General features: G+C 40.6%; 2 protein-coding genes across 2 annotated transcripts in view; one reads left to right on the top strand and one right to left on the bottom strand.

The window, feature by feature from the left end:
- rnd2 (Rho family GTPase 2) overlaps positions 1-2,371 on the bottom strand; it is a 32,573-nt gene extending 30,202 nt beyond the window's left edge. Inside the window, exons 1-2 of the mRNA XM_084925361.1 lie at positions 2,014-2,371; positions 1,445-1,532 (exon numbers count right to left, since the gene is read on the bottom strand). Of these exons, the coding sequence (XP_084781487.1) occupies positions 1,445-1,532; positions 2,014-2,115 (190 nt within the window). The 5' untranslated portion in view covers positions 2,116-2,371. The remainder of the gene's footprint in view (positions 1-1,444; positions 1,533-2,013) is intronic.
- Positions 2,372-9,114: 6,743 nt separating this feature from the next.
- The window catches only part of vat1 (vesicle amine transport 1), a 30,745-nt gene continuing 21,895 nt past the window's right edge, over positions 9,115-17,964 (top strand). Inside the window, exons 1-2 of the mRNA XM_084925360.1 lie at positions 9,115-9,761; positions 16,055-16,262. Coding sequence (XP_084781486.1) covers positions 9,336-9,761; positions 16,055-16,262 — 634 coding nt within the window. The 5' untranslated portion in view covers positions 9,115-9,335. The remainder of the gene's footprint in view (positions 9,762-16,054; positions 16,263-17,964) is intronic.

The following is a 17,964-nucleotide window of genomic DNA, read 5'->3' as shown; positions in this document are numbered from 1 at the left end:
CCTTGCTGACAGTTTAACCAAAAGGCATTTCCAGTGGAAATTGGCCGACATATCCTCAGCATAACCATGTATAATATCCAGAAATCTTAAAAAGAGGTTATACACACACAATACTGTAATATTACGTTGAAGCACAGTACGTATCACTCCTCGAGGCTCCTGCCTATGATAGACGTAATGCTCCGACAATCCATCAAGTGGTGCGGCTTCATAGCTTAGCAAAGTCGTACTAAAACATTTGACAGATTTTCGAGCGCCGTGTACCACATAAAATCGTTTCGAGGTCAGTAAACACAACCAGAATTCATACATAAGCCATACGGGATTATAAGGGACACTGTCAATTTTCAGAAAAATCAAAGGATTGATTTTAAGTGTGCCGTATTTTCCAAAAAACACGGTAATAACGACGGCCCGCTTGCATGCTCTACCAAAAATAGTGCTTTGTTGTGTATCTGATGGACGAAAGCTAAACCAGTTCCACACCACTGAAGCTGCAGCATTTTTCCAAACAATTCTGGTTCATCCGTTTCATTCAACGATCCGCTTTCGCCTTTCTCATTCTCTGTCGCCGCAGTGCTTTTTCCGCCATGTGCGTATGAAAACATAGGCACTGCGCATGCGCGTTTTACCCATATTCTATCACGATATTTCATTTTCTTATCGTTGCCCAACATTATACCGGTATTACCGTGAATGGTATGATATGGCCCAGCCCTAGTTAGAAAGCCCCTGAAAGTAATGAATGTGTATGGAGTTGAAAATAAACGCAATTAATTAATTTTGCACAGGGTTGAGGAATGAAGTCCATTCATGAATGATTTGTCAGCAAATTACTTAATTTAATATCTAAAGGAAACAAAACTTTATATAAATCTTGATCGGATGTCTGAAAATGTGTAAAATGGGGAAACTTAATCAAACGAGCAGACAAAGATTAGCCCAGTACTAGCCAGTATGTCAGCCAACTGCTGCATCCATCTAAATCTGAGGAAAACTCTTAAATGGTTATAGCAGTTACTGGTCCCTTCAGGCCCATCCTGTCTGAATTATCCACGCCATAACCCCTTTCTCCTCCCCACAGTTGCCTGACCCTGAGCCAGATCATGAGAAGAGGCAGCCACACACAGTGGACAACTCATGAAAGAATGCACACACAAGACACAGAGAGACATGGCTGGCACCAAAGTTTCCAGCACTAGCAGATGTCCTGAGTTAAAAAACAAACAAACAAACAAAAAACGTCTAAAAACAAAAGACATCTCGAGTTGGCTAGGTCAAAGCAATTTGTCAAAGAGATGACTGCTGAAAAAGTTGGAGAGGGAGTTGGAGGCAGTGCCACCCTGTCGCACCCAGGGACAGACACCACGGCAGGGCTAGGAGACGATTGATTTGATGTCAGCCTCTAAGACACAGCACAGACAGAGACGTGAAATAGTCTTACCTGACGTGTCCCACATATTCAGTTCAATCCGGTGCTTCTCTATTTCAAAACTCGCTGTGTAGTTTTCAAACACTGTGGGCACATAGTTCTGAAAATAAAAGATTTATTTTAGTTACCCGATGAAAAGGGGCATAATAAGCCTCTGTTTATAGTGACTGTGATTAGACTGCTGAGAGTATGACATTTGAAAACGATGCAGCTGACAAATAAAATAAAGGCAGACACATTTCACAGCTGGGCTGCCACAAATGCTTTCGGAGATATTATGTTTAGAAACACAGCAAAGACAAAGCCTTAAAGTTTTGTAGTCTGTATTGGAGACACTACAGTTCATTTAGTCATTTTACAGTCCTTTATTTCATGTCTGCTCTACAGTTTTTTCTCCTTCTCTTCTTTGGGCATTAGTGTGTTTAGACAGGTGGATGTAACCTGCCGGATTAGTGCTGAAACTGAGCTGCCGAGTAGAGCGTTACATTTAAATGACGGTGCTGTAGTTATTCATAAACTCCGCGGTTCCCTCCTCTACAGAAAGACCGAAGTTTAGACTTTTTTTTAATAGCTGGACCTACCTCTGGGTAGCAGTCCTTGGCAAAAACGTGCAGGAGCGCAGTTTTCCCACATTGCGTATCCCCGACCACCACAATCTTGCAACGGCTCCCTAGACTGTCCATGGTTTGTCCGTCAGACGTGTATTCTTGACACGGAAAGGTGTTGCATTCAGCATCCGATAAGAGGCGCAGCGGAATTCAACACTTTGAAGAAAAATTAGCAAATACATGCGCAGAGCCGGTGCGCTTTATCCAGCTTCTGCTGTCCGACGCGCAGTGCCCCGGTCCCACTGACACACTCCGTCTGACTCGTCCGCTCCCGTATCTGCGAGCAGGACGCACACAGCCCACCCTGGAAACTCCGCTACTTTGGTTACTGGCCACGCCTTCCTCATTTTCCACATCTGAGCCACATCGTTCACATGTTGTATGCTGCTCTTATTATTATTAGAAATTAAGGTCCAACTGTACAAATGGTTCACAGGGTTTGTTTTTCTCTTGTATGATTTCACTGAAAAAGCGACCCAGTGTTCATGGAAACCAATCAGTGCTATTTTATCCCTGCAGTGATTGTATTCTGTTGCATCAGAAACCTAATTAAGTCCACAAAAATGATATCACTAGGGTTATGACTAACACTACTAGACTACAGCTAATTATCTCAAAGTTAATAAGGACTCAGTATCATGTCTTTATTAACTTAACTGTGTGATATTTCATGATGAAACGCGTTTAACATAAAATTGGAGCATCTGCTTAAATCTGCCTTTTCCCTTTTTTTTTTAAAAAAAAAAGGCCTATTTAATATAAAATGAATAAATACGTAATAAGAAAAATTCAAAGCCTGCTCAGTAACGTTTTGTGATGGGTTTTGATTTACTTACTGACCAGCTTCAGGGGAGGAATTATACTTTTTGCTAATAAATTATTGTAAATAGGCTTAAACTTATGGATGTGTTTATCATCATTTTAAATATAGAGCTATAACTATAATGTGAAAAAGTTAAAGGGGTAAGTTCCAATTTCCCATTAAGATTTACATGGTTTTATTAGCCCTAATGTGTCTTTGAGAATATACATTATTAAATGTTTGTTATGTAATATTTGCTTTTTAGGTATTTTTAGGAGGGATAGCTGTTTGTCTTATGATAATTACCAAATGTAAAACCTTATTTCACTGTTGGCAAAGCTGCATAAATGCTCAGGACATTGTGCCCCTCGATTTAATGCCAACATGACCTTTTAATGGTGATACAATAAATGCAGCATACCATGATAAAATAGTCCATCAAATTAAGTAGTTAGAGGTGAATGGGCTGTTTTATGGCTCTTGCAGCCCTTCAATTAGTTGATATTCCTTAGAAGTGCGTGCCCCGCAGGGGAGTTAATGTTTTTGTGAATGAGATAATGAAATGACGCGGTACCACGTGCCAAGACACAGCGCTTGACTCAGCTCTGGTTGTTTGAAGACCTACACCGCCTCCTTGTGGACGAAAAAAAAGTGTCAGCTCATATAAATGTGGGCTATACAACAGCAGTGACCCCAAGTCATAAGCGTATAAGCCAATACAAGTTACCTGAAACTTAATCAATCAATCACACTTTATTTGTTTAGCATCTTTAATGCAGGTTAGTGCAGTTCAAAATGTTTCACAGATTAAGGACAAGCCAATAAGAGATTAGACATATCGAGAATTAAGAAAACAAAAATATGCAGCAATAAGCGACTTTAAACTACTCAAAACGTTTGTTTGTAGAAATAAATCAGAATAGGATTATGAGCAGACAGATGCCTCTGTTCAATAAATTGTTCTAATCCTGGATGTAGATTTTAAAAAAAAGTTCATTGAAGCACTTTAGAATATCACATTTTTCACCTAAATTACCTGAATCTTTAAGAGCTGACATCTCGTCTGTGGTTACATCGCTGTACAAAGTTTTATTATTTTCCAAAAGGAGTTGGGATCATTACGGTGTTCAGTGGTTTTTGAGGTAGAATTCTGATTAGGCCTTTTTTAATTAAAGAGGTTTAAGAGTTTCCGAGCTGTCTAAAAATCAGCCAGTGTGCCTCAGATTTAGCTTTTCTGGCACGGGCGGCATCTCTCTCGGTGAGGAGATGGAACAGAAAAAAATAAGGATTGTCTCAGCTTTTTTCTCTAAATTTGTGAGAGGGCACATGTTTATCTATGATTTTGATAAAAGCATCATAAAAGTATTTTTACACTGGGTCTACATCAGTAAACCTAGTGTGGTAGCTAGGTAGATTCTATTCTAGTCACAGCCTGTAAAACGTGGGAGAAAAAATCAAGGAAATGCTTACAATCGTGTTTAAAATATTAACTATTTAACTATTTGTGGTCTTGATTATGAGGGCTTTGACTGTCTGACTGCAGCTACCACTCAGTGTTCAACGATATCATTTGCAAAAATACCAATACAGGATAAATTGATGAGTGATGATTTTTCTGGGCATTGAAGAATTGCTTGAGTTCTGAGACAGAAAACATCAGTACCAATTACTCAATCAAATCTTATTTTCTATAGCACATTTGATGAATCTTAGTGCAGTTCAGTGCTTCACAGATGAGTAATAGGCCAATAATTAAAACTGCATAAAACATTAATAAAATTACAATGATTTGCAGTAATAAGCAATTATATAAATTAATTAAAGAGATTAAAAATCAGACATAAGTCTTAATAATAAATACATCTGGGGAAGATTAGAATATAGAATATGGTAATATAGGGATAATACTGATATATTATAAAGGTGGAAGTAAGTGCTGAAAAAACAAGGCCCTAAAACATATGAAAAGCTCAAAAAATGTAATCTGGGTAAATTCAGAGTATCTTTGCTTTTGTCAGATGATCTGTTTGATTACCTTGTATCCATCTTTTGTTGATATTGCTTTTTGTGCAATATTTTCATTTCCTGTCTTGCTTTACCATCGTTTTTGTTCATTTTGCCTTCCTCTGCATTCTACATTGGATAACTTGCTTATGCACATCTGAGCTAAATATTAACATTTGTGGTACCATGTTTCATTACTATGTATCATACCACAACAATATGTTGAAAGTATTCTGCCAGGGTTTATATGTTATTTTGGTTACAGGCCTTCTGTAACTGTTTGCTCTAACTTTACCAGTCTAACATGTGTGTGTGTGTGTGTGTGTGTGTGTGTGTGTGTGTGTGTGTGTGTGTGTGTGTGTGTGTGTGTGTGTGTGTGTGTGTGTGTGTGTTGCTTTTGTTTGGGATGTCATGGAATGAATCAGTGTTTTGTCTAAACATAACAAAAAAACAAAGGATCCATTTCAAATTGTCTCTTTAGGCAATTTGTTACAAACTGTTTTTTGTTTTTTGTTTTTTGCAAAATTACGATTTGATGCCTTTTTCTTAGTTGAATCTATAAAAAATGAGAAAGATAATACAATTTGACAGTTTTGCACCACCAAGGCAATTCCCCAAGAGCTATTAGCTGAAAACTTAGAACATCTCTGCATAGTGTGCAAATCGTCCTTAAGAAACTGAGGAAACTGGACAAATAAGGAATAAAAGAAGAAGTAGCAGGCCTAAAAAACTATCTACAGCATTTCAAAAGTATCTAAATCTCGTGTCCTAAAGAAACAGGAAAGAATTCAGCAAAGACCAAACACAGGACCTGAGAGATGCATGTGGCTCTTCAGTTTTCAGAAGCCTCATTAGAAATGGTGTCAATAGACGAGTGGCTGTCAAGAAGCCATTCCTAAGGAAGAGAAACAGGAAGAAAGGTTGAAATATGCCAACATACACAGGAACTGGATTGAAAATCAGTGACATCAGGCCTTACGGTCTTATCAATCCATATTTGAACATTTTCATTCAAATTATCATCAATATGTATGAAAGAAGTCAGGAGAAAGCAGTGCTGTTAAAAGCATACCTGAACAGAAAAACAAACAATGGATTGGCTTTCCGAGAGCTTGGACCTCATCTTGAGAGAGAACAGAGCAAAAGACATCCAACATCCAAAGAACAGCTTTGAATGTCCTTCAAGAGGCCTGGAGAACTATTCCTGAAAAAAGAAATGACGAGAAAGAGAGTTCAGGCTGTGCTGAAGAATAAAGATGCTCATACCAAATATTGACTTTCAAACTTGTTAGAATTGTACAATTTGTTTTTGCCTTGTGTATTATGTATATTTATTTCAATTAATTTGAGTGAAATGAATCTTTAAAAAAGTAAATGCTTCATGTTGGAGTCATTAGAGCAGCAGGTGGCAGTATTCATTCATTATTAAAGCAGGCTTTTGTTTTGTTTTACTCGGGGACCAAAGACCTGTAGCATGCAGAAATTTAGGATGTTTTCAAGATCATTATCAGTTTAAGAAAACTCGTGTACATTTTAATAACTATATCTAAAGATTTCATGGAGTTTAATTTTACTTAAACAGCATACCTCTGTTAAGGGAACTGGAGACCTGGTTTGTTAAAATAGCTGAACACGAGGGAAACAATACCTCACACAAGAAAAAGAGACAGCCTTACTTACTCTGCAGAATGCATAAACCACTCACATTACCCACATTGCATTTATTTGCCTAAAAGTGTTTGCAGTAAAAAGTGGGAGATTTGCATTCACCGTAATGTTGAAGGTTCAGTCTGCTTTACCTGCCATTGCCAGTTTATCATTATGACTGTGCTGAATACTGCTAAATGCTAAGAGATGCTTGACAGTCTACTCAGCCAGCAAATTCATTACACCCATGGATTAATAGTGCAGATATGGCAGTGGATCATTCGACACCAAACTATAACCAATTTATAAATGCCCAGTGGGTGATCATCTTATTTCCAAGCTTTCAGTTTCTGTAAACATGCCAGGTACAACTGATTGAGACTGAAGGCTTTACAGTGAAATTATTACAGTCTGCATTTTATTTCAAACCCAACATAAGAACTGAACCGTATTCCCTTTTTGCTTTGAAATACTCGCATTTCGAACCTCCCTCCAGGTCAGCCTTTGTGGCAGTTGTACCTGTAATGCTAAGATCAAAAAGTGTTGGGTGGATCTAATGGTTTAAGGCACACACATACACTTTTTAGCACAATCAGCTTCTTGACCTCCTCCCGTCACAGAAATTGCACAGATCATAGGTCTGTCACGGAGATTCTGATTCTTGGGGTTTGAACTGGTCAAGATAAAATCTTAAATAGTGAAAAGAATTTTACTCTTCAAGTCCCTGAAGAGAATCGATATGATACAGCCAGAGTAGGATAAATTCAAAGTAACAGTTTAACTTTTCACAATCCACTGTCAAAAATATTTGCTTATGAACCTTATCTTAATGATAGGGTTCATAAGCAAAGAGGGCTGAAACCACAGATTAAGCAAGAAGCCACCTCTGAAAATGATTTGTATTCCTCCTCAAGGATAATGTCACCAAACCATACAGGAAAAAAACTACTTCTGTGTATTAACAAGGTAAAAACATTTATGCACCTTTATGTTTTCACCAATAAGCTGATAAGTCACCATAGCCACACAACGGTATTCATTTCATACATTTGCCGTAATAATTCACGCTGACAGCCACGTGGAGGGTTTAAGTGAGCTCTCACTGATATTTTTTCTCATAGAGTTGTTATTAGTCCCACAATTTGCCCAGTTTTAATGGAAATGAAAATATGTGTGTGTTTGTAGTTCACACACACACATCCTCAGAGACTAGCCAGACTCCCTGCAGACTCGGTCTATTATTTTCTGGCAGTTTATTCAGGCTGAATTACACCACCGAGCAACATAGTGCATTCAGTAACCTACTTAGACAATAGAGAAAGTCTCCACACTACACCAGGTGTCCAGTACATCTTTGGTCCTACTTTCCTTTAATTGCAAGCCTATTCTGTGATGGACATGTTTTCAAAGCCCCTTTATCACTGGTACATGAAGCCATTTTCCTGACTTGTCAGAGTTAAAGTGAAGAAAGGCCTCTCAGATGTGAGAAACCTGAACATAGCGATGTACAGAGTGGCTCGGTGCTGTTGGGAAAGAATAGACATCTGCCTTATAACATTGTGTCAAAGTGACAGATCAATAATGCCTGCATCCTACATCATTACACTGCTGTGGGATATTGATTGCTGAGTTTGTGCTGAGTGGCACTTTACAGCCACAAGGTGTCTCACCACTCCTCTTGTGGTCACAGCTCTCTGAACACTGGGCTAGGCCCTCAACTCTAAAGGCATTGAGCTGATGAGTGGAAATGTCCTCTTGTTTCTGTTTGGGACAAAATATAAGCAGCTACATGTGCCACTTGCTGTATGTTTTTGTTCGCAACAAGCTTCTACAAAATTCTAAAATTATACAGCGAATAATATTCACAGTAAAGCTGGGAATGTTATGAGTGCCAGTGTTCCACTTTTGGAAAAGTCATCCTGCCCCGTGGCTCTGGGTCCTCCTTGCTGTGGAAGGATAATACAAAGCAGGTTATATCGTTTCATTAAAAACACTGGCTTGACCTCAACACAAGCTCATATTTTTTTCTGAGCTGTCTGTGCAGGGAAGTTACAACAATGAGCAGTAAGCAGGTCCAAAGTTCCTGCAAATCCTACTGCAGAATAGGCAGCATAAACAGACGTTTCCTGTGGCTCCTGGTGTTCCACAAACCTCACTGTTAAACAGGCTGCAGTAAACAGCCAACACATTCCTGCTGAAAGAAATATTAAATAAACATGTTTATATAATTCAGTGCCTAAAATGAAAAGCCTACTGAGCCTATGATGGCATTTTTGTGTCACACGGTGTAGTTAATCTTGTATTAATCTTTAACTGCAGCTTTCTTTGAAGTGCTTTTCTATTTTTAAAGCTACTTTTTCCTTTAACCACAGCACCTTAATATTCTTAAGAGGATTTGCAGGAATAGCAGGCTTGAACGTTTTTCCAAGGATTGCTTTACTTGCCTTTCAGTCTTAATTGACATTTTTGTAAATCATCCCTCTGCTTAATGCAATATAGGCTCATTCTATAGTCTAAGACAGACAGCCAAATCCACCCAGTCACAAAAGCCAATCCCCAAGCTTCATCAGCACTCCGTGTTTTCCAGACTGCCTATGTCTCGTCCCACTCACACTCTCTGTCAGAGCGCGGCGTTGACAACCACTGGCCACTGATCAGCCCACTTTGCACGGGTCGCGTCTCCATGCTAGACTGCTGAAAAAGGAGCTCTGTCCCTCACATTTTCTTTTACTTGCAAGTCAAGCATCTGACTGAAAGCAGCAAGCCCGTCCACGGCAACAAAAGCACAAGAAGTCAAAAAAAAACCTCCAAGTGATTTTCTAGGCTCATCACTGTCTGCACAATGTCTGGAGAAGACGCACCTGCTCAGCAGCAAAACGCCGTGGACCAAAAGCAGGAAACCAAACCTACCGAGGAGCCCAAAACCGAGCCACCCAAGACGGAGTCCCCACCCGCCGCCGCCGCAGAGGCAGCGGCCACCCCGGCGGCGACCACCGAGAAGGTCCCTGAAGAGGAGACCTTCACCTACCGCGCTCTGGTGCTCACCGGCTACGGGGGGTATGATAAAGTCAAGCTGCAGGTGAAGAAAGGCAAGCCGACACTCAAGGCTGGTGAGGTCCTGGTTCGGGTCAAGGCATGCGGACTGAACTTCGCCGACTTGATGGCCAGACAGGGGCTGTACGACCGGCTGCCGTCCCCGCCGGTTACCCCGGGAATGGAGTGCTCCGGGGTGGTGGAGGCTGTAGGGGAGGAAGTAACAGACAGAAAAGTAAGCACAAACTAGCTGTTGCCTTTTCTTTCTTTTACTGTGTCATATAAAAAACTTGCTGTGCTTGTTTTAATGTTTTGGTGATATGTATTTCATTCAGTTTGGGGCTGAACTGTTACATCTGGGCATGGGCGTGTCAGGCTTTTCTCGCTTCGCTGGAAAAAAGTAGCGGTCGGGTTTCCATTTCCACGATTAAATCAATTTAACGTCATCAATCGATTGCAGGGCAATTCATACAAAATACGGGGATAATATAAATCGAGTTTTTGGTTTAATATTGAGCTAATGTGGTTTCACATCCATTCATTCACTTCTGCGTAGAAAGCAGATGGCACTTGTTGTCTTAACGTGAAAAGCAATAAAGCATGTCAATGTGCTCATGTTGATTTTTCATCTCTGTTGAAGAAGCCGAAAGTGTGTTAATGAGGCAAGTTGTGCACAATGCGGCCAACAGAGGCGTCGCCCCTCTTGTCTCCCCGGTTTTCGAATTGCGCTACCAGTGCGCACTTAGATTGAGCAACTTCAAGTACAAACTAGTTGCTGAGATTGAGAAGGATTCTCTGTTCACACCAAACATTCATGTTGAAAGTCTAAATCTATATAAACACATGTAATCTGTGGGATGCCTTCCATCCTTGCTGCACCTACGCTATGCTGCGCTTTGATGTGCGCCATGGTGCGGCGTGTTGCGTCAAGTTAGCTGGAGACACCGTGGACAAGACCGGAAATGAGTGTGTTCTGCCTTCAGAATTAAAGCTACTAACGCGTTCATGTGTTTATTAGCCTATCATATTTTGTTAAGAAAAAGAAGGAAGCAATTAGGTGTGAGAAAACGAGCACTTTGTTCACTTTGTGATGGAAAATAATTTAAAGGAGTGGCTAATGGGTATACAAACATGGCTCTACTTGCAAAATGTTAGGCTAATTAATAGGCATTTTATTTTGTAGAATATGGAACGCTGTCACAGTAAATATTATGACTTGACACCGGTGGCGGAGACCGAAGTCACCGACGCCTTTTGTTACCGGGAGCGACGATGGCGCACACACGAATGGAAAGGGCGAGGCGCGACGCAACAGACAGCATGGTGTGAGAAACTGAATCAGTCGCACTATGTTCCAACAGATATCGAATCATATGTCCTGTGCTCAGAGATCTCTTTAACCCAGTGTTTCAACATCAAAAGTTCAAACCAGTGCGCTCTCAGACAATTAAGTAAATTAAACAGAATATTGAAGCCCCTTCCACCTTGATGGTCATCCACAAAGAACGATGCGTTGTGATGGCAGCAGGATTATTGGTGTCTGTCTTAAATTGCACGATGAGCCATATGAATCTATGTCTTGTCTCCTAGCAGCATGGCATCACCACGGTAACGCCTTTTAAAGGTTGTTAAACAAAAAAAAAGAACCCAAACGTTACAAAGCAGCCAATGATGACTCACGCTGCTTGTTGTACTAGTACCAGATTTTCTCACATCGTCCAGTTAATATCTGTGGACAACACCATGTGATGCAAGTGCAGAATCAGTCCATCTGACAGGGAGTGGCACATACGTCTGTAAGGTGTGGATCCCTAGATGGATGGCTAATCTATTGCAGGATAACATTAATAGGGTTAATTAAATGATTGGTGATGGGTGAACTTACAGCAGCCAGACATCATAGAAAGCGAAGACCCCTGTGTTTCGAGAATACTTCATTGCTCCTTTCCACATTGTCAGGGATGTTGATTTGATTTAAAGGTCACAAAGCACACATAGAAACACACAGCCTATCGATACGCTCCTACATCCCCTTGCGGCCTTTAGCTTATAGAATTAGGAGACAATCTTCCTAATGGATAGAGATCACTGCAATCTTTTGGCAGCTGACTCACATGGAATGTGCTGACCCCTGATGGCACAGAATTTTTGGGTGGCTCATCACCCACTGCTGCATTATTTGTCTGCCCTGTATCTCTCCCAGATAGACATATGCACACAAAGACATTCAACAGTGGGAGTGTCTGAGTGTTTTTCTTCCCATATCTAATACATAAAGGCAATAATATATTGCTTCTTAATTAAATAAAGTAAGATAAACAGTGGTTAAGTAGAGTGAAATCCGTTTTATTTCATATTTCCAAAACATTGATATAGCATATTAGATATGCAATGCTTTAGGTTAATTTCTGAAATGCATGAGAACTGCTTTAAAATACAAAAAACTGTGTACAGTAGTGTTTTTTGAGTCTGTTTAATGCTTCTACACTTTCTCCCCCCTTTGGCGAGTGCAAAGACTCGTGGGATTCTAAATTTCTCACTTCAAAGCATGACTTTAAAAGTGTTGTGGTGTTTAAACAGGTGGTTTTGTATTTAGACTCTGTTGCGGGTGTGTGAATGGGTTTTTGGTGTTTGTCTGCCCAAGGAGAGAGTTAAGGTTTATCTAGCTATGGGCCACCCTGACTAAGACACCCATAGCAATTAATGACATCTGGTCAGGATTCATCTTCAGGAAGTTTGTTAAAATGCTGAATAGGACAGTATTCACATACACATGTGGTGCAAGAAGTAGGGGAATTGCAAGAACACTGATGTCCTGTTATAAGAAACTTAAGTAAGGATATGCAGCAAGGACATGTAATTATTCATTAAAGTAATAAACTGTAAAGTTATGGTTTAGAGCTCTCAGCTCTTTATTGTAGTTTACTAAAATTCTTGAAGTATAGATAAAGGCTATTAAACATTTTTAGATTATGTTCAAAGATTAAACAATATTTGTTTTGAAACTCAAATCAGTGCATGGATCAAACAGTACCGTATGCTGGTTTTTCCTCTATCTTGACCTCCTTTTATTGATTTTTTTTCTCCTCCATTGTCTGTCAGTAACTTTCCCTTCAAAGAACTATAAGTTGACTGAAGTATTACAGGAGTTGAGTCACCTGAAATAACCCTAGCAGGCAAATGTGGGGAAAAGTAAAACACTGAGTAAGATCAGAAAAATCATGAATCACCCCGAAGCTCCCGTGACACTAAACATCAGCGGGGGGTTTTTAATGTTTTGTTTTTTGTTTGTTTTTTTACATCAGACCAGCTTTAAAAATGTTCTCCTTCGGTGAGGATCTCACTCATATGTTTTCAATTACCTCCCTGGGCCACATTGTCAGTCTGGTATTTCCTCCATCAATCCTCCCCTGCCTTTATCTATAGCTTTTTTTTCCTTTCATATAATCTCTTAATTCTGTCTATGACTGCTGGGCTATCGGCGACTTGCTCTGTCGTGCTGCCTTCACTTATTCTGGCCTTGTAACAGTTGCTGGCTTTCTAAAGAACAGCTTTCTCTATTTTCTTCTTGAGCTTGTAACGTGTGCTTTCCTTTCTCTTCTGGAAATTTCTAAAGGTGAACAGCTAGACTTTATTAATTCATCTGAGGGAAAAAAGATGATAGATAAAATATAGAGATGCAGCAAGTGAGTGCAAAAAGCAAAAAACAGCTTGCAGACCATCACGTAGTTTGCTGGATGGGAGCTGGGTGTGGCCTTAACACCATACAAACTCCATGTTAAACCTAACGCCTACTGATGCAGCAGAAATATGTATGCTTTAATTTTATTCACAGGAGTCACAAGAGCTGTGTGGGTGTTATGTTTAGCCTTTATCTTTCGCCTGAACCTGACTTTGTTCAACCTTTTTTTTTTTTTTTTTTAACTTGATAATTTTTTTGCCTACATCATCAAAGCTCCAAGCCTCAAAGCAGCTGACTTGGAGGCTTGCATACCCCAAAATTGAATCACCATCTGATTAAGTCCATTCATATACAATGTCTTTGTTCAGGGTGCCTGCACTCCTCACCCTAACTACATCTGATGCAGCATGAAGGCAGAGAAAGGAAGTGCAAGAAGAGGCCATGCGTTTGTCACACTGTGAAGATGTTGTAACAGAAGTGTCACAAGGCTGATTTATTTGGCCTTGAATGTTCCTACGCAGCTTCTGTGTGACTGACAGTAACTCACATGCTTTACATGGGCATGGAAGAATGGCTGCAAATGCATTTGTGAGTCATGTTTGTTTCCTGTAAACGCCTGAACTCCCCCGCGTATCGATTTGTACCACACTGCACCCCCAATTAAATCACAGAGGTTGATGAATTTGAAGATCCCAGCGGTAAGAAAAGACAAGGAGATGGAAATGTGAGAGAGCTGTCAGCAAGCCAAGGGAAGTAGCCCGTGGTAAAAAAGTGATAGTATACTCTGAAATATACCAAATGACTCAGCCTTTAGACAGAAAGATGAGGGTATGAAAAGAGAGAGAGAGAGGGAGATCTCTCTAATTGGAATGGATAGACAGCGAGGCGCATGGCTCCCTCCAGACCATTAGAGAAGCCCGGGTGGAGAGGGTTTGTTCCCAGGAGGCGAGAGCTTGTCTTATGCTCAGCCATGGGGAAGAATCTGGCAGGGACTGTGATGGGTGGAGAGAAGCCAGGGGAGAAGATGGGCCCCATTGTCCTGTCTCACTGATGAGGAAGAGGTGATATGGGACACTCCTCACAAGGGAAAGAAGAAAAGGGATGGTTAAGACAGAAAGAGACAACAGAGGATGAAGAACTGGTGATGAAAGAGGGGATGTCAAAGAAGTCACAGACAGGATGAGACGCGGGACTGGAGAAGGGGAAGGAAGACATTCTATAGTTGTAAGAGGAAAAGGAGTCAGGAAGTGAAAGAGAAAGAAGGGAAGAGAAAAAGTGGGGAGAGTGGAAACGAGGTGGGAGGGTGAGCTATGTCAGGAGCTGTGGATAGGGGGGAGGAAGAAAACAGGAAAAGATTTATAATACTACAGTTGTCGTTGTTTCTTGTGTCCCTCGACTGAGTTCTCCTGATTGGTTAGTTAGCCCGCTGGGGGAGGGGGGGTAATATCATGGCTAATTCTTGTGGAAAGAGACTTTTGCGAATTGGAGGATCCTGCTTTGATAAGGATAGTCTGAGAGCAGTAAAAGGACAAGATGGTGATTAGGATATGAAACACACATTGCACCTGGGACCAAAGTTGTTCTAAACCAGTACACTGGCAAAATTATTAAATGCTTCTCACATGTTTTCTCATATTAAGAGCCAAGAGGGCACTTATGATGTAGTGATTGTTTGGTTTTTTCCCCTTCTTGAGTGTTATTTCCTGATCGCATTTAATACTTTAATTCTTTCTCATGTTTTAATACGATGCATGTTGGTTTTTAAAGCTAACAAAATCTTTTCATGCAAGCAGTTAACCACTTCAAATCTTTTTTTTTTCTTCTTTTTCTTTAACTGCATCACCGTTTTTCTTCCTTTATAAACTCGGCGCAGCTCTGGTTACTATTCTTATTCTGCTCTAGTTTATCGCTTTCCTTCTTTGCTTCCACACTTTAAAAGCAAAGTGTTTGAGTTTGGTGACCGAGGTGGCCGCATTTTTGTGTGTGTTGCTATAAAATAAAAATAAACCTTAGTCTAACTATTTCTGTTCCGTGGATTGCATCATTCACACGACACTAAGGACTATGAGATAAAGATAGCAGGAGATGAACAGACCAGCGCCTCCAGCAGTGAAACGAGTTCATCTCAAGAACTCAGTCGGTTAAAGTATTGCAGAATTTAGACCTTATTTAAGAAAATTGTTTAAAAAATCTGTTATACATACATTACTGTAATGTGTCATTCTGCAGTTGATACAATATTGACCCAGAGACAGAAAGGAGAGGTTTTTCCCTGGCTAACATCATTGTAAGGTGGTCCATGGGATTCTGATATGTTTTAGTGGGAAACGGATATCTTACTGATTTTCCAGTGCTTTAGGACTTTGGTGTCAATCTTTTTTGTCAGGTGGGATGAACTCAAAAATCCCCTCATCAACACCACTCATCAATAATGCAAATGTGTTCAATTAAATGAATTTTAAATGGGGTCTTATTTTAATTCTGCATGTTCCAGTCATTTGTAGAGCTGCAAGTTGCACTGGAAAACTTGTAACCATTTCAGTGATTTATCCATTCATTTTAGCCTACATTCCATTCATCTATACCTTTAGTTTGCTGTTAAAAGTATTGTCCATGATGCTAATTCACTCTCTTGTTTTCTCTGCATCCATAATCCCTAATTATTTTTAATGCAGATTCGTTAAGAAAATAAATTGTTCACGTGTTAACTTAATATGTGCATGTAATGTAATCAGACCGTCTATAATCACTATTCATTTACCCCCTAACAAGCTCTGGCCCCCGGGTTACAAGAACTGAATTTACAATTTCTTTCCACCCATGTCTTGCTGTGCTCTTTGTTTCAGGTTGGTGATAAGGTTATGGTGCTGAACCGCTTTGGGCTGTGGCAGGAGGTAGCAGTGGTGCCAGCAAACCACACCTTCCTAATCCCAGAGGGGATGAGTTTTGAGGAGGCAGCAGCCCTGCCTGTCAACTACATCACCGCCTACATGATGCTGTTTGACTTTGGCAACCTGCGACCCAACCAGAGCGTGCTCGTCCATGCGGCTGCAGGTAAAAACTAAGCAGAAACCAGTTTTCAAAAATATAGAGACATTTTTATGCGCATGTGGAACACACAGACTCCTTGTTTTCTGCCAGGCATAGGTTGAAGATACATTGATAAAAGGGATTGTTACTTCAACCACTGTGCTTGGAGCTTTGAATAATTGCCTGCATTCCAAAAAGGTCATATGTAAATAAATGTAATCCTACAGCTATTTGTCAGTTTCATCTTAGTTTGCACCATCTCTGTGATTGTGTACTAAACTGTGTTTATATCAACCTCTTTAATAGAGTTAAAGAGACCATTTTTCAGTTCATCAGAAGAACACAAATCAAAGATACAAAGCTGGTATTACAGACTAAAGAAAACACCCTTTGGCACTTTCACTTCTTGACTTTCTCCTTCTCTGCGTGCCCTGTTTATGCATTTTTCTTTATGAATTATAGCCAATGGAAAAGGTCCCAGACTTCATCTGTATGAGATATGGCTCAGTGTTTTACTCTCTCTAGGACTCCACTAATACAAGAGCACCTGCCACCTGGAGTGTAAACGGTCAACGTTCAGAGCGAGTGGGTGGGAGGGAGAGAGATGGGGATTGAGGGAGTAAAAGCACCTGTTTTGGGGTGTGATCCACAAAGCTTGAGAGCATTTAATTCTGCTCTGTTTACACAATCAGGCCAGCTGGAGAGAACTGAAGAACACTAGCCAAAATAAGACGCTCTCTCATTCTCCCTTCCCCTTTTCTGCTGTCTACCACTGCACATTTCTCACTTTTTGTCTTATTCCCACTTTAATTGTGTAGAGGGAGCAAGAAAGGGATCCCTCAGCTTTGGGAGCAGTTTGTGGGTGAGGATTGCTAAGAAACCTGAGACTTTTGGGATGCTGACTGCCAGGTGAATGCATCCCTTGACATTAACACTGAAAAAAGAATGAATTTGTAAGCTAAACTGCGATATGCCCCGAGCTGAATGACAGCTAACATGCTCATAGTTGTGGAACTGGTGGTCTACAGAGGAATCCCAAATGTTTGCATTAATCATATCATCTAGTTGATGCAATTCATCCCTGTGAATACAAAAACTGTATAGCCCAAGGGTTCCTGTGCAGAGTGTGTTGCCGATGAGAGGAATGCTGTGTGGTGTGGTGTAAGACACATTTCCCTGCTGGTTTGGTTGATGCGGCATCTCTGGTTTCTCAGGGCAGGCTGCCAATCTTGGCTCGCCAGCTGTCCGGACATCAGGATTGTAAAAGCACATTGCTGAGGCTATGACAAAAATATTTGCTGAACAGTCTTGCCAGCGCTCTGTCATTCCTTGCATGTGTAAATAATCATTGCAAATAGTGTACGTCCTGCTGCACCGCTCTGAAAGCTAGCAGTGTGTATATTAGTAGTGCCTTTTCTGAATAAGGTGTTAGAGCGTGAGAGCTGCGTGCATCCTTCTCTTAACATCATCATCGGCTGCGTGGCTCAAAGTGTGTGTGTGTGTGTGGGTCCCACCCTGAGTCTGTCAAAATTGTTCCTGATGTTCTCTGATTAGTGTGATCAAAGGTGTCTGCTGTGACAGGGTCAAAGAGAGATGGGGGTGGGGTAAGACTGTGAGTGTCTACAGACCTATCTGCGCTGTTCTTTCAAGTCTGTTTTCCAATAACAAGAAGGAGATTGAAGCCAGGGGTGCTTATGTTCCTTACAAAATGTATTCCACCATTCCA

The sequence above is a fragment of the Perissodus microlepis genome, chromosome 4 (assembly GCF_051167445.1).
Source record: "Perissodus microlepis isolate ML-2025 ecotype Zambia chromosome 4, ASM5116744v1, whole genome shotgun sequence".
Classification (NCBI taxonomy): Eukaryota; Metazoa; Chordata; class Actinopteri; order Cichliformes; family Cichlidae; genus Perissodus; species Perissodus microlepis.
This window is presented reverse-complemented; position numbering and strand designations above follow the sequence as displayed.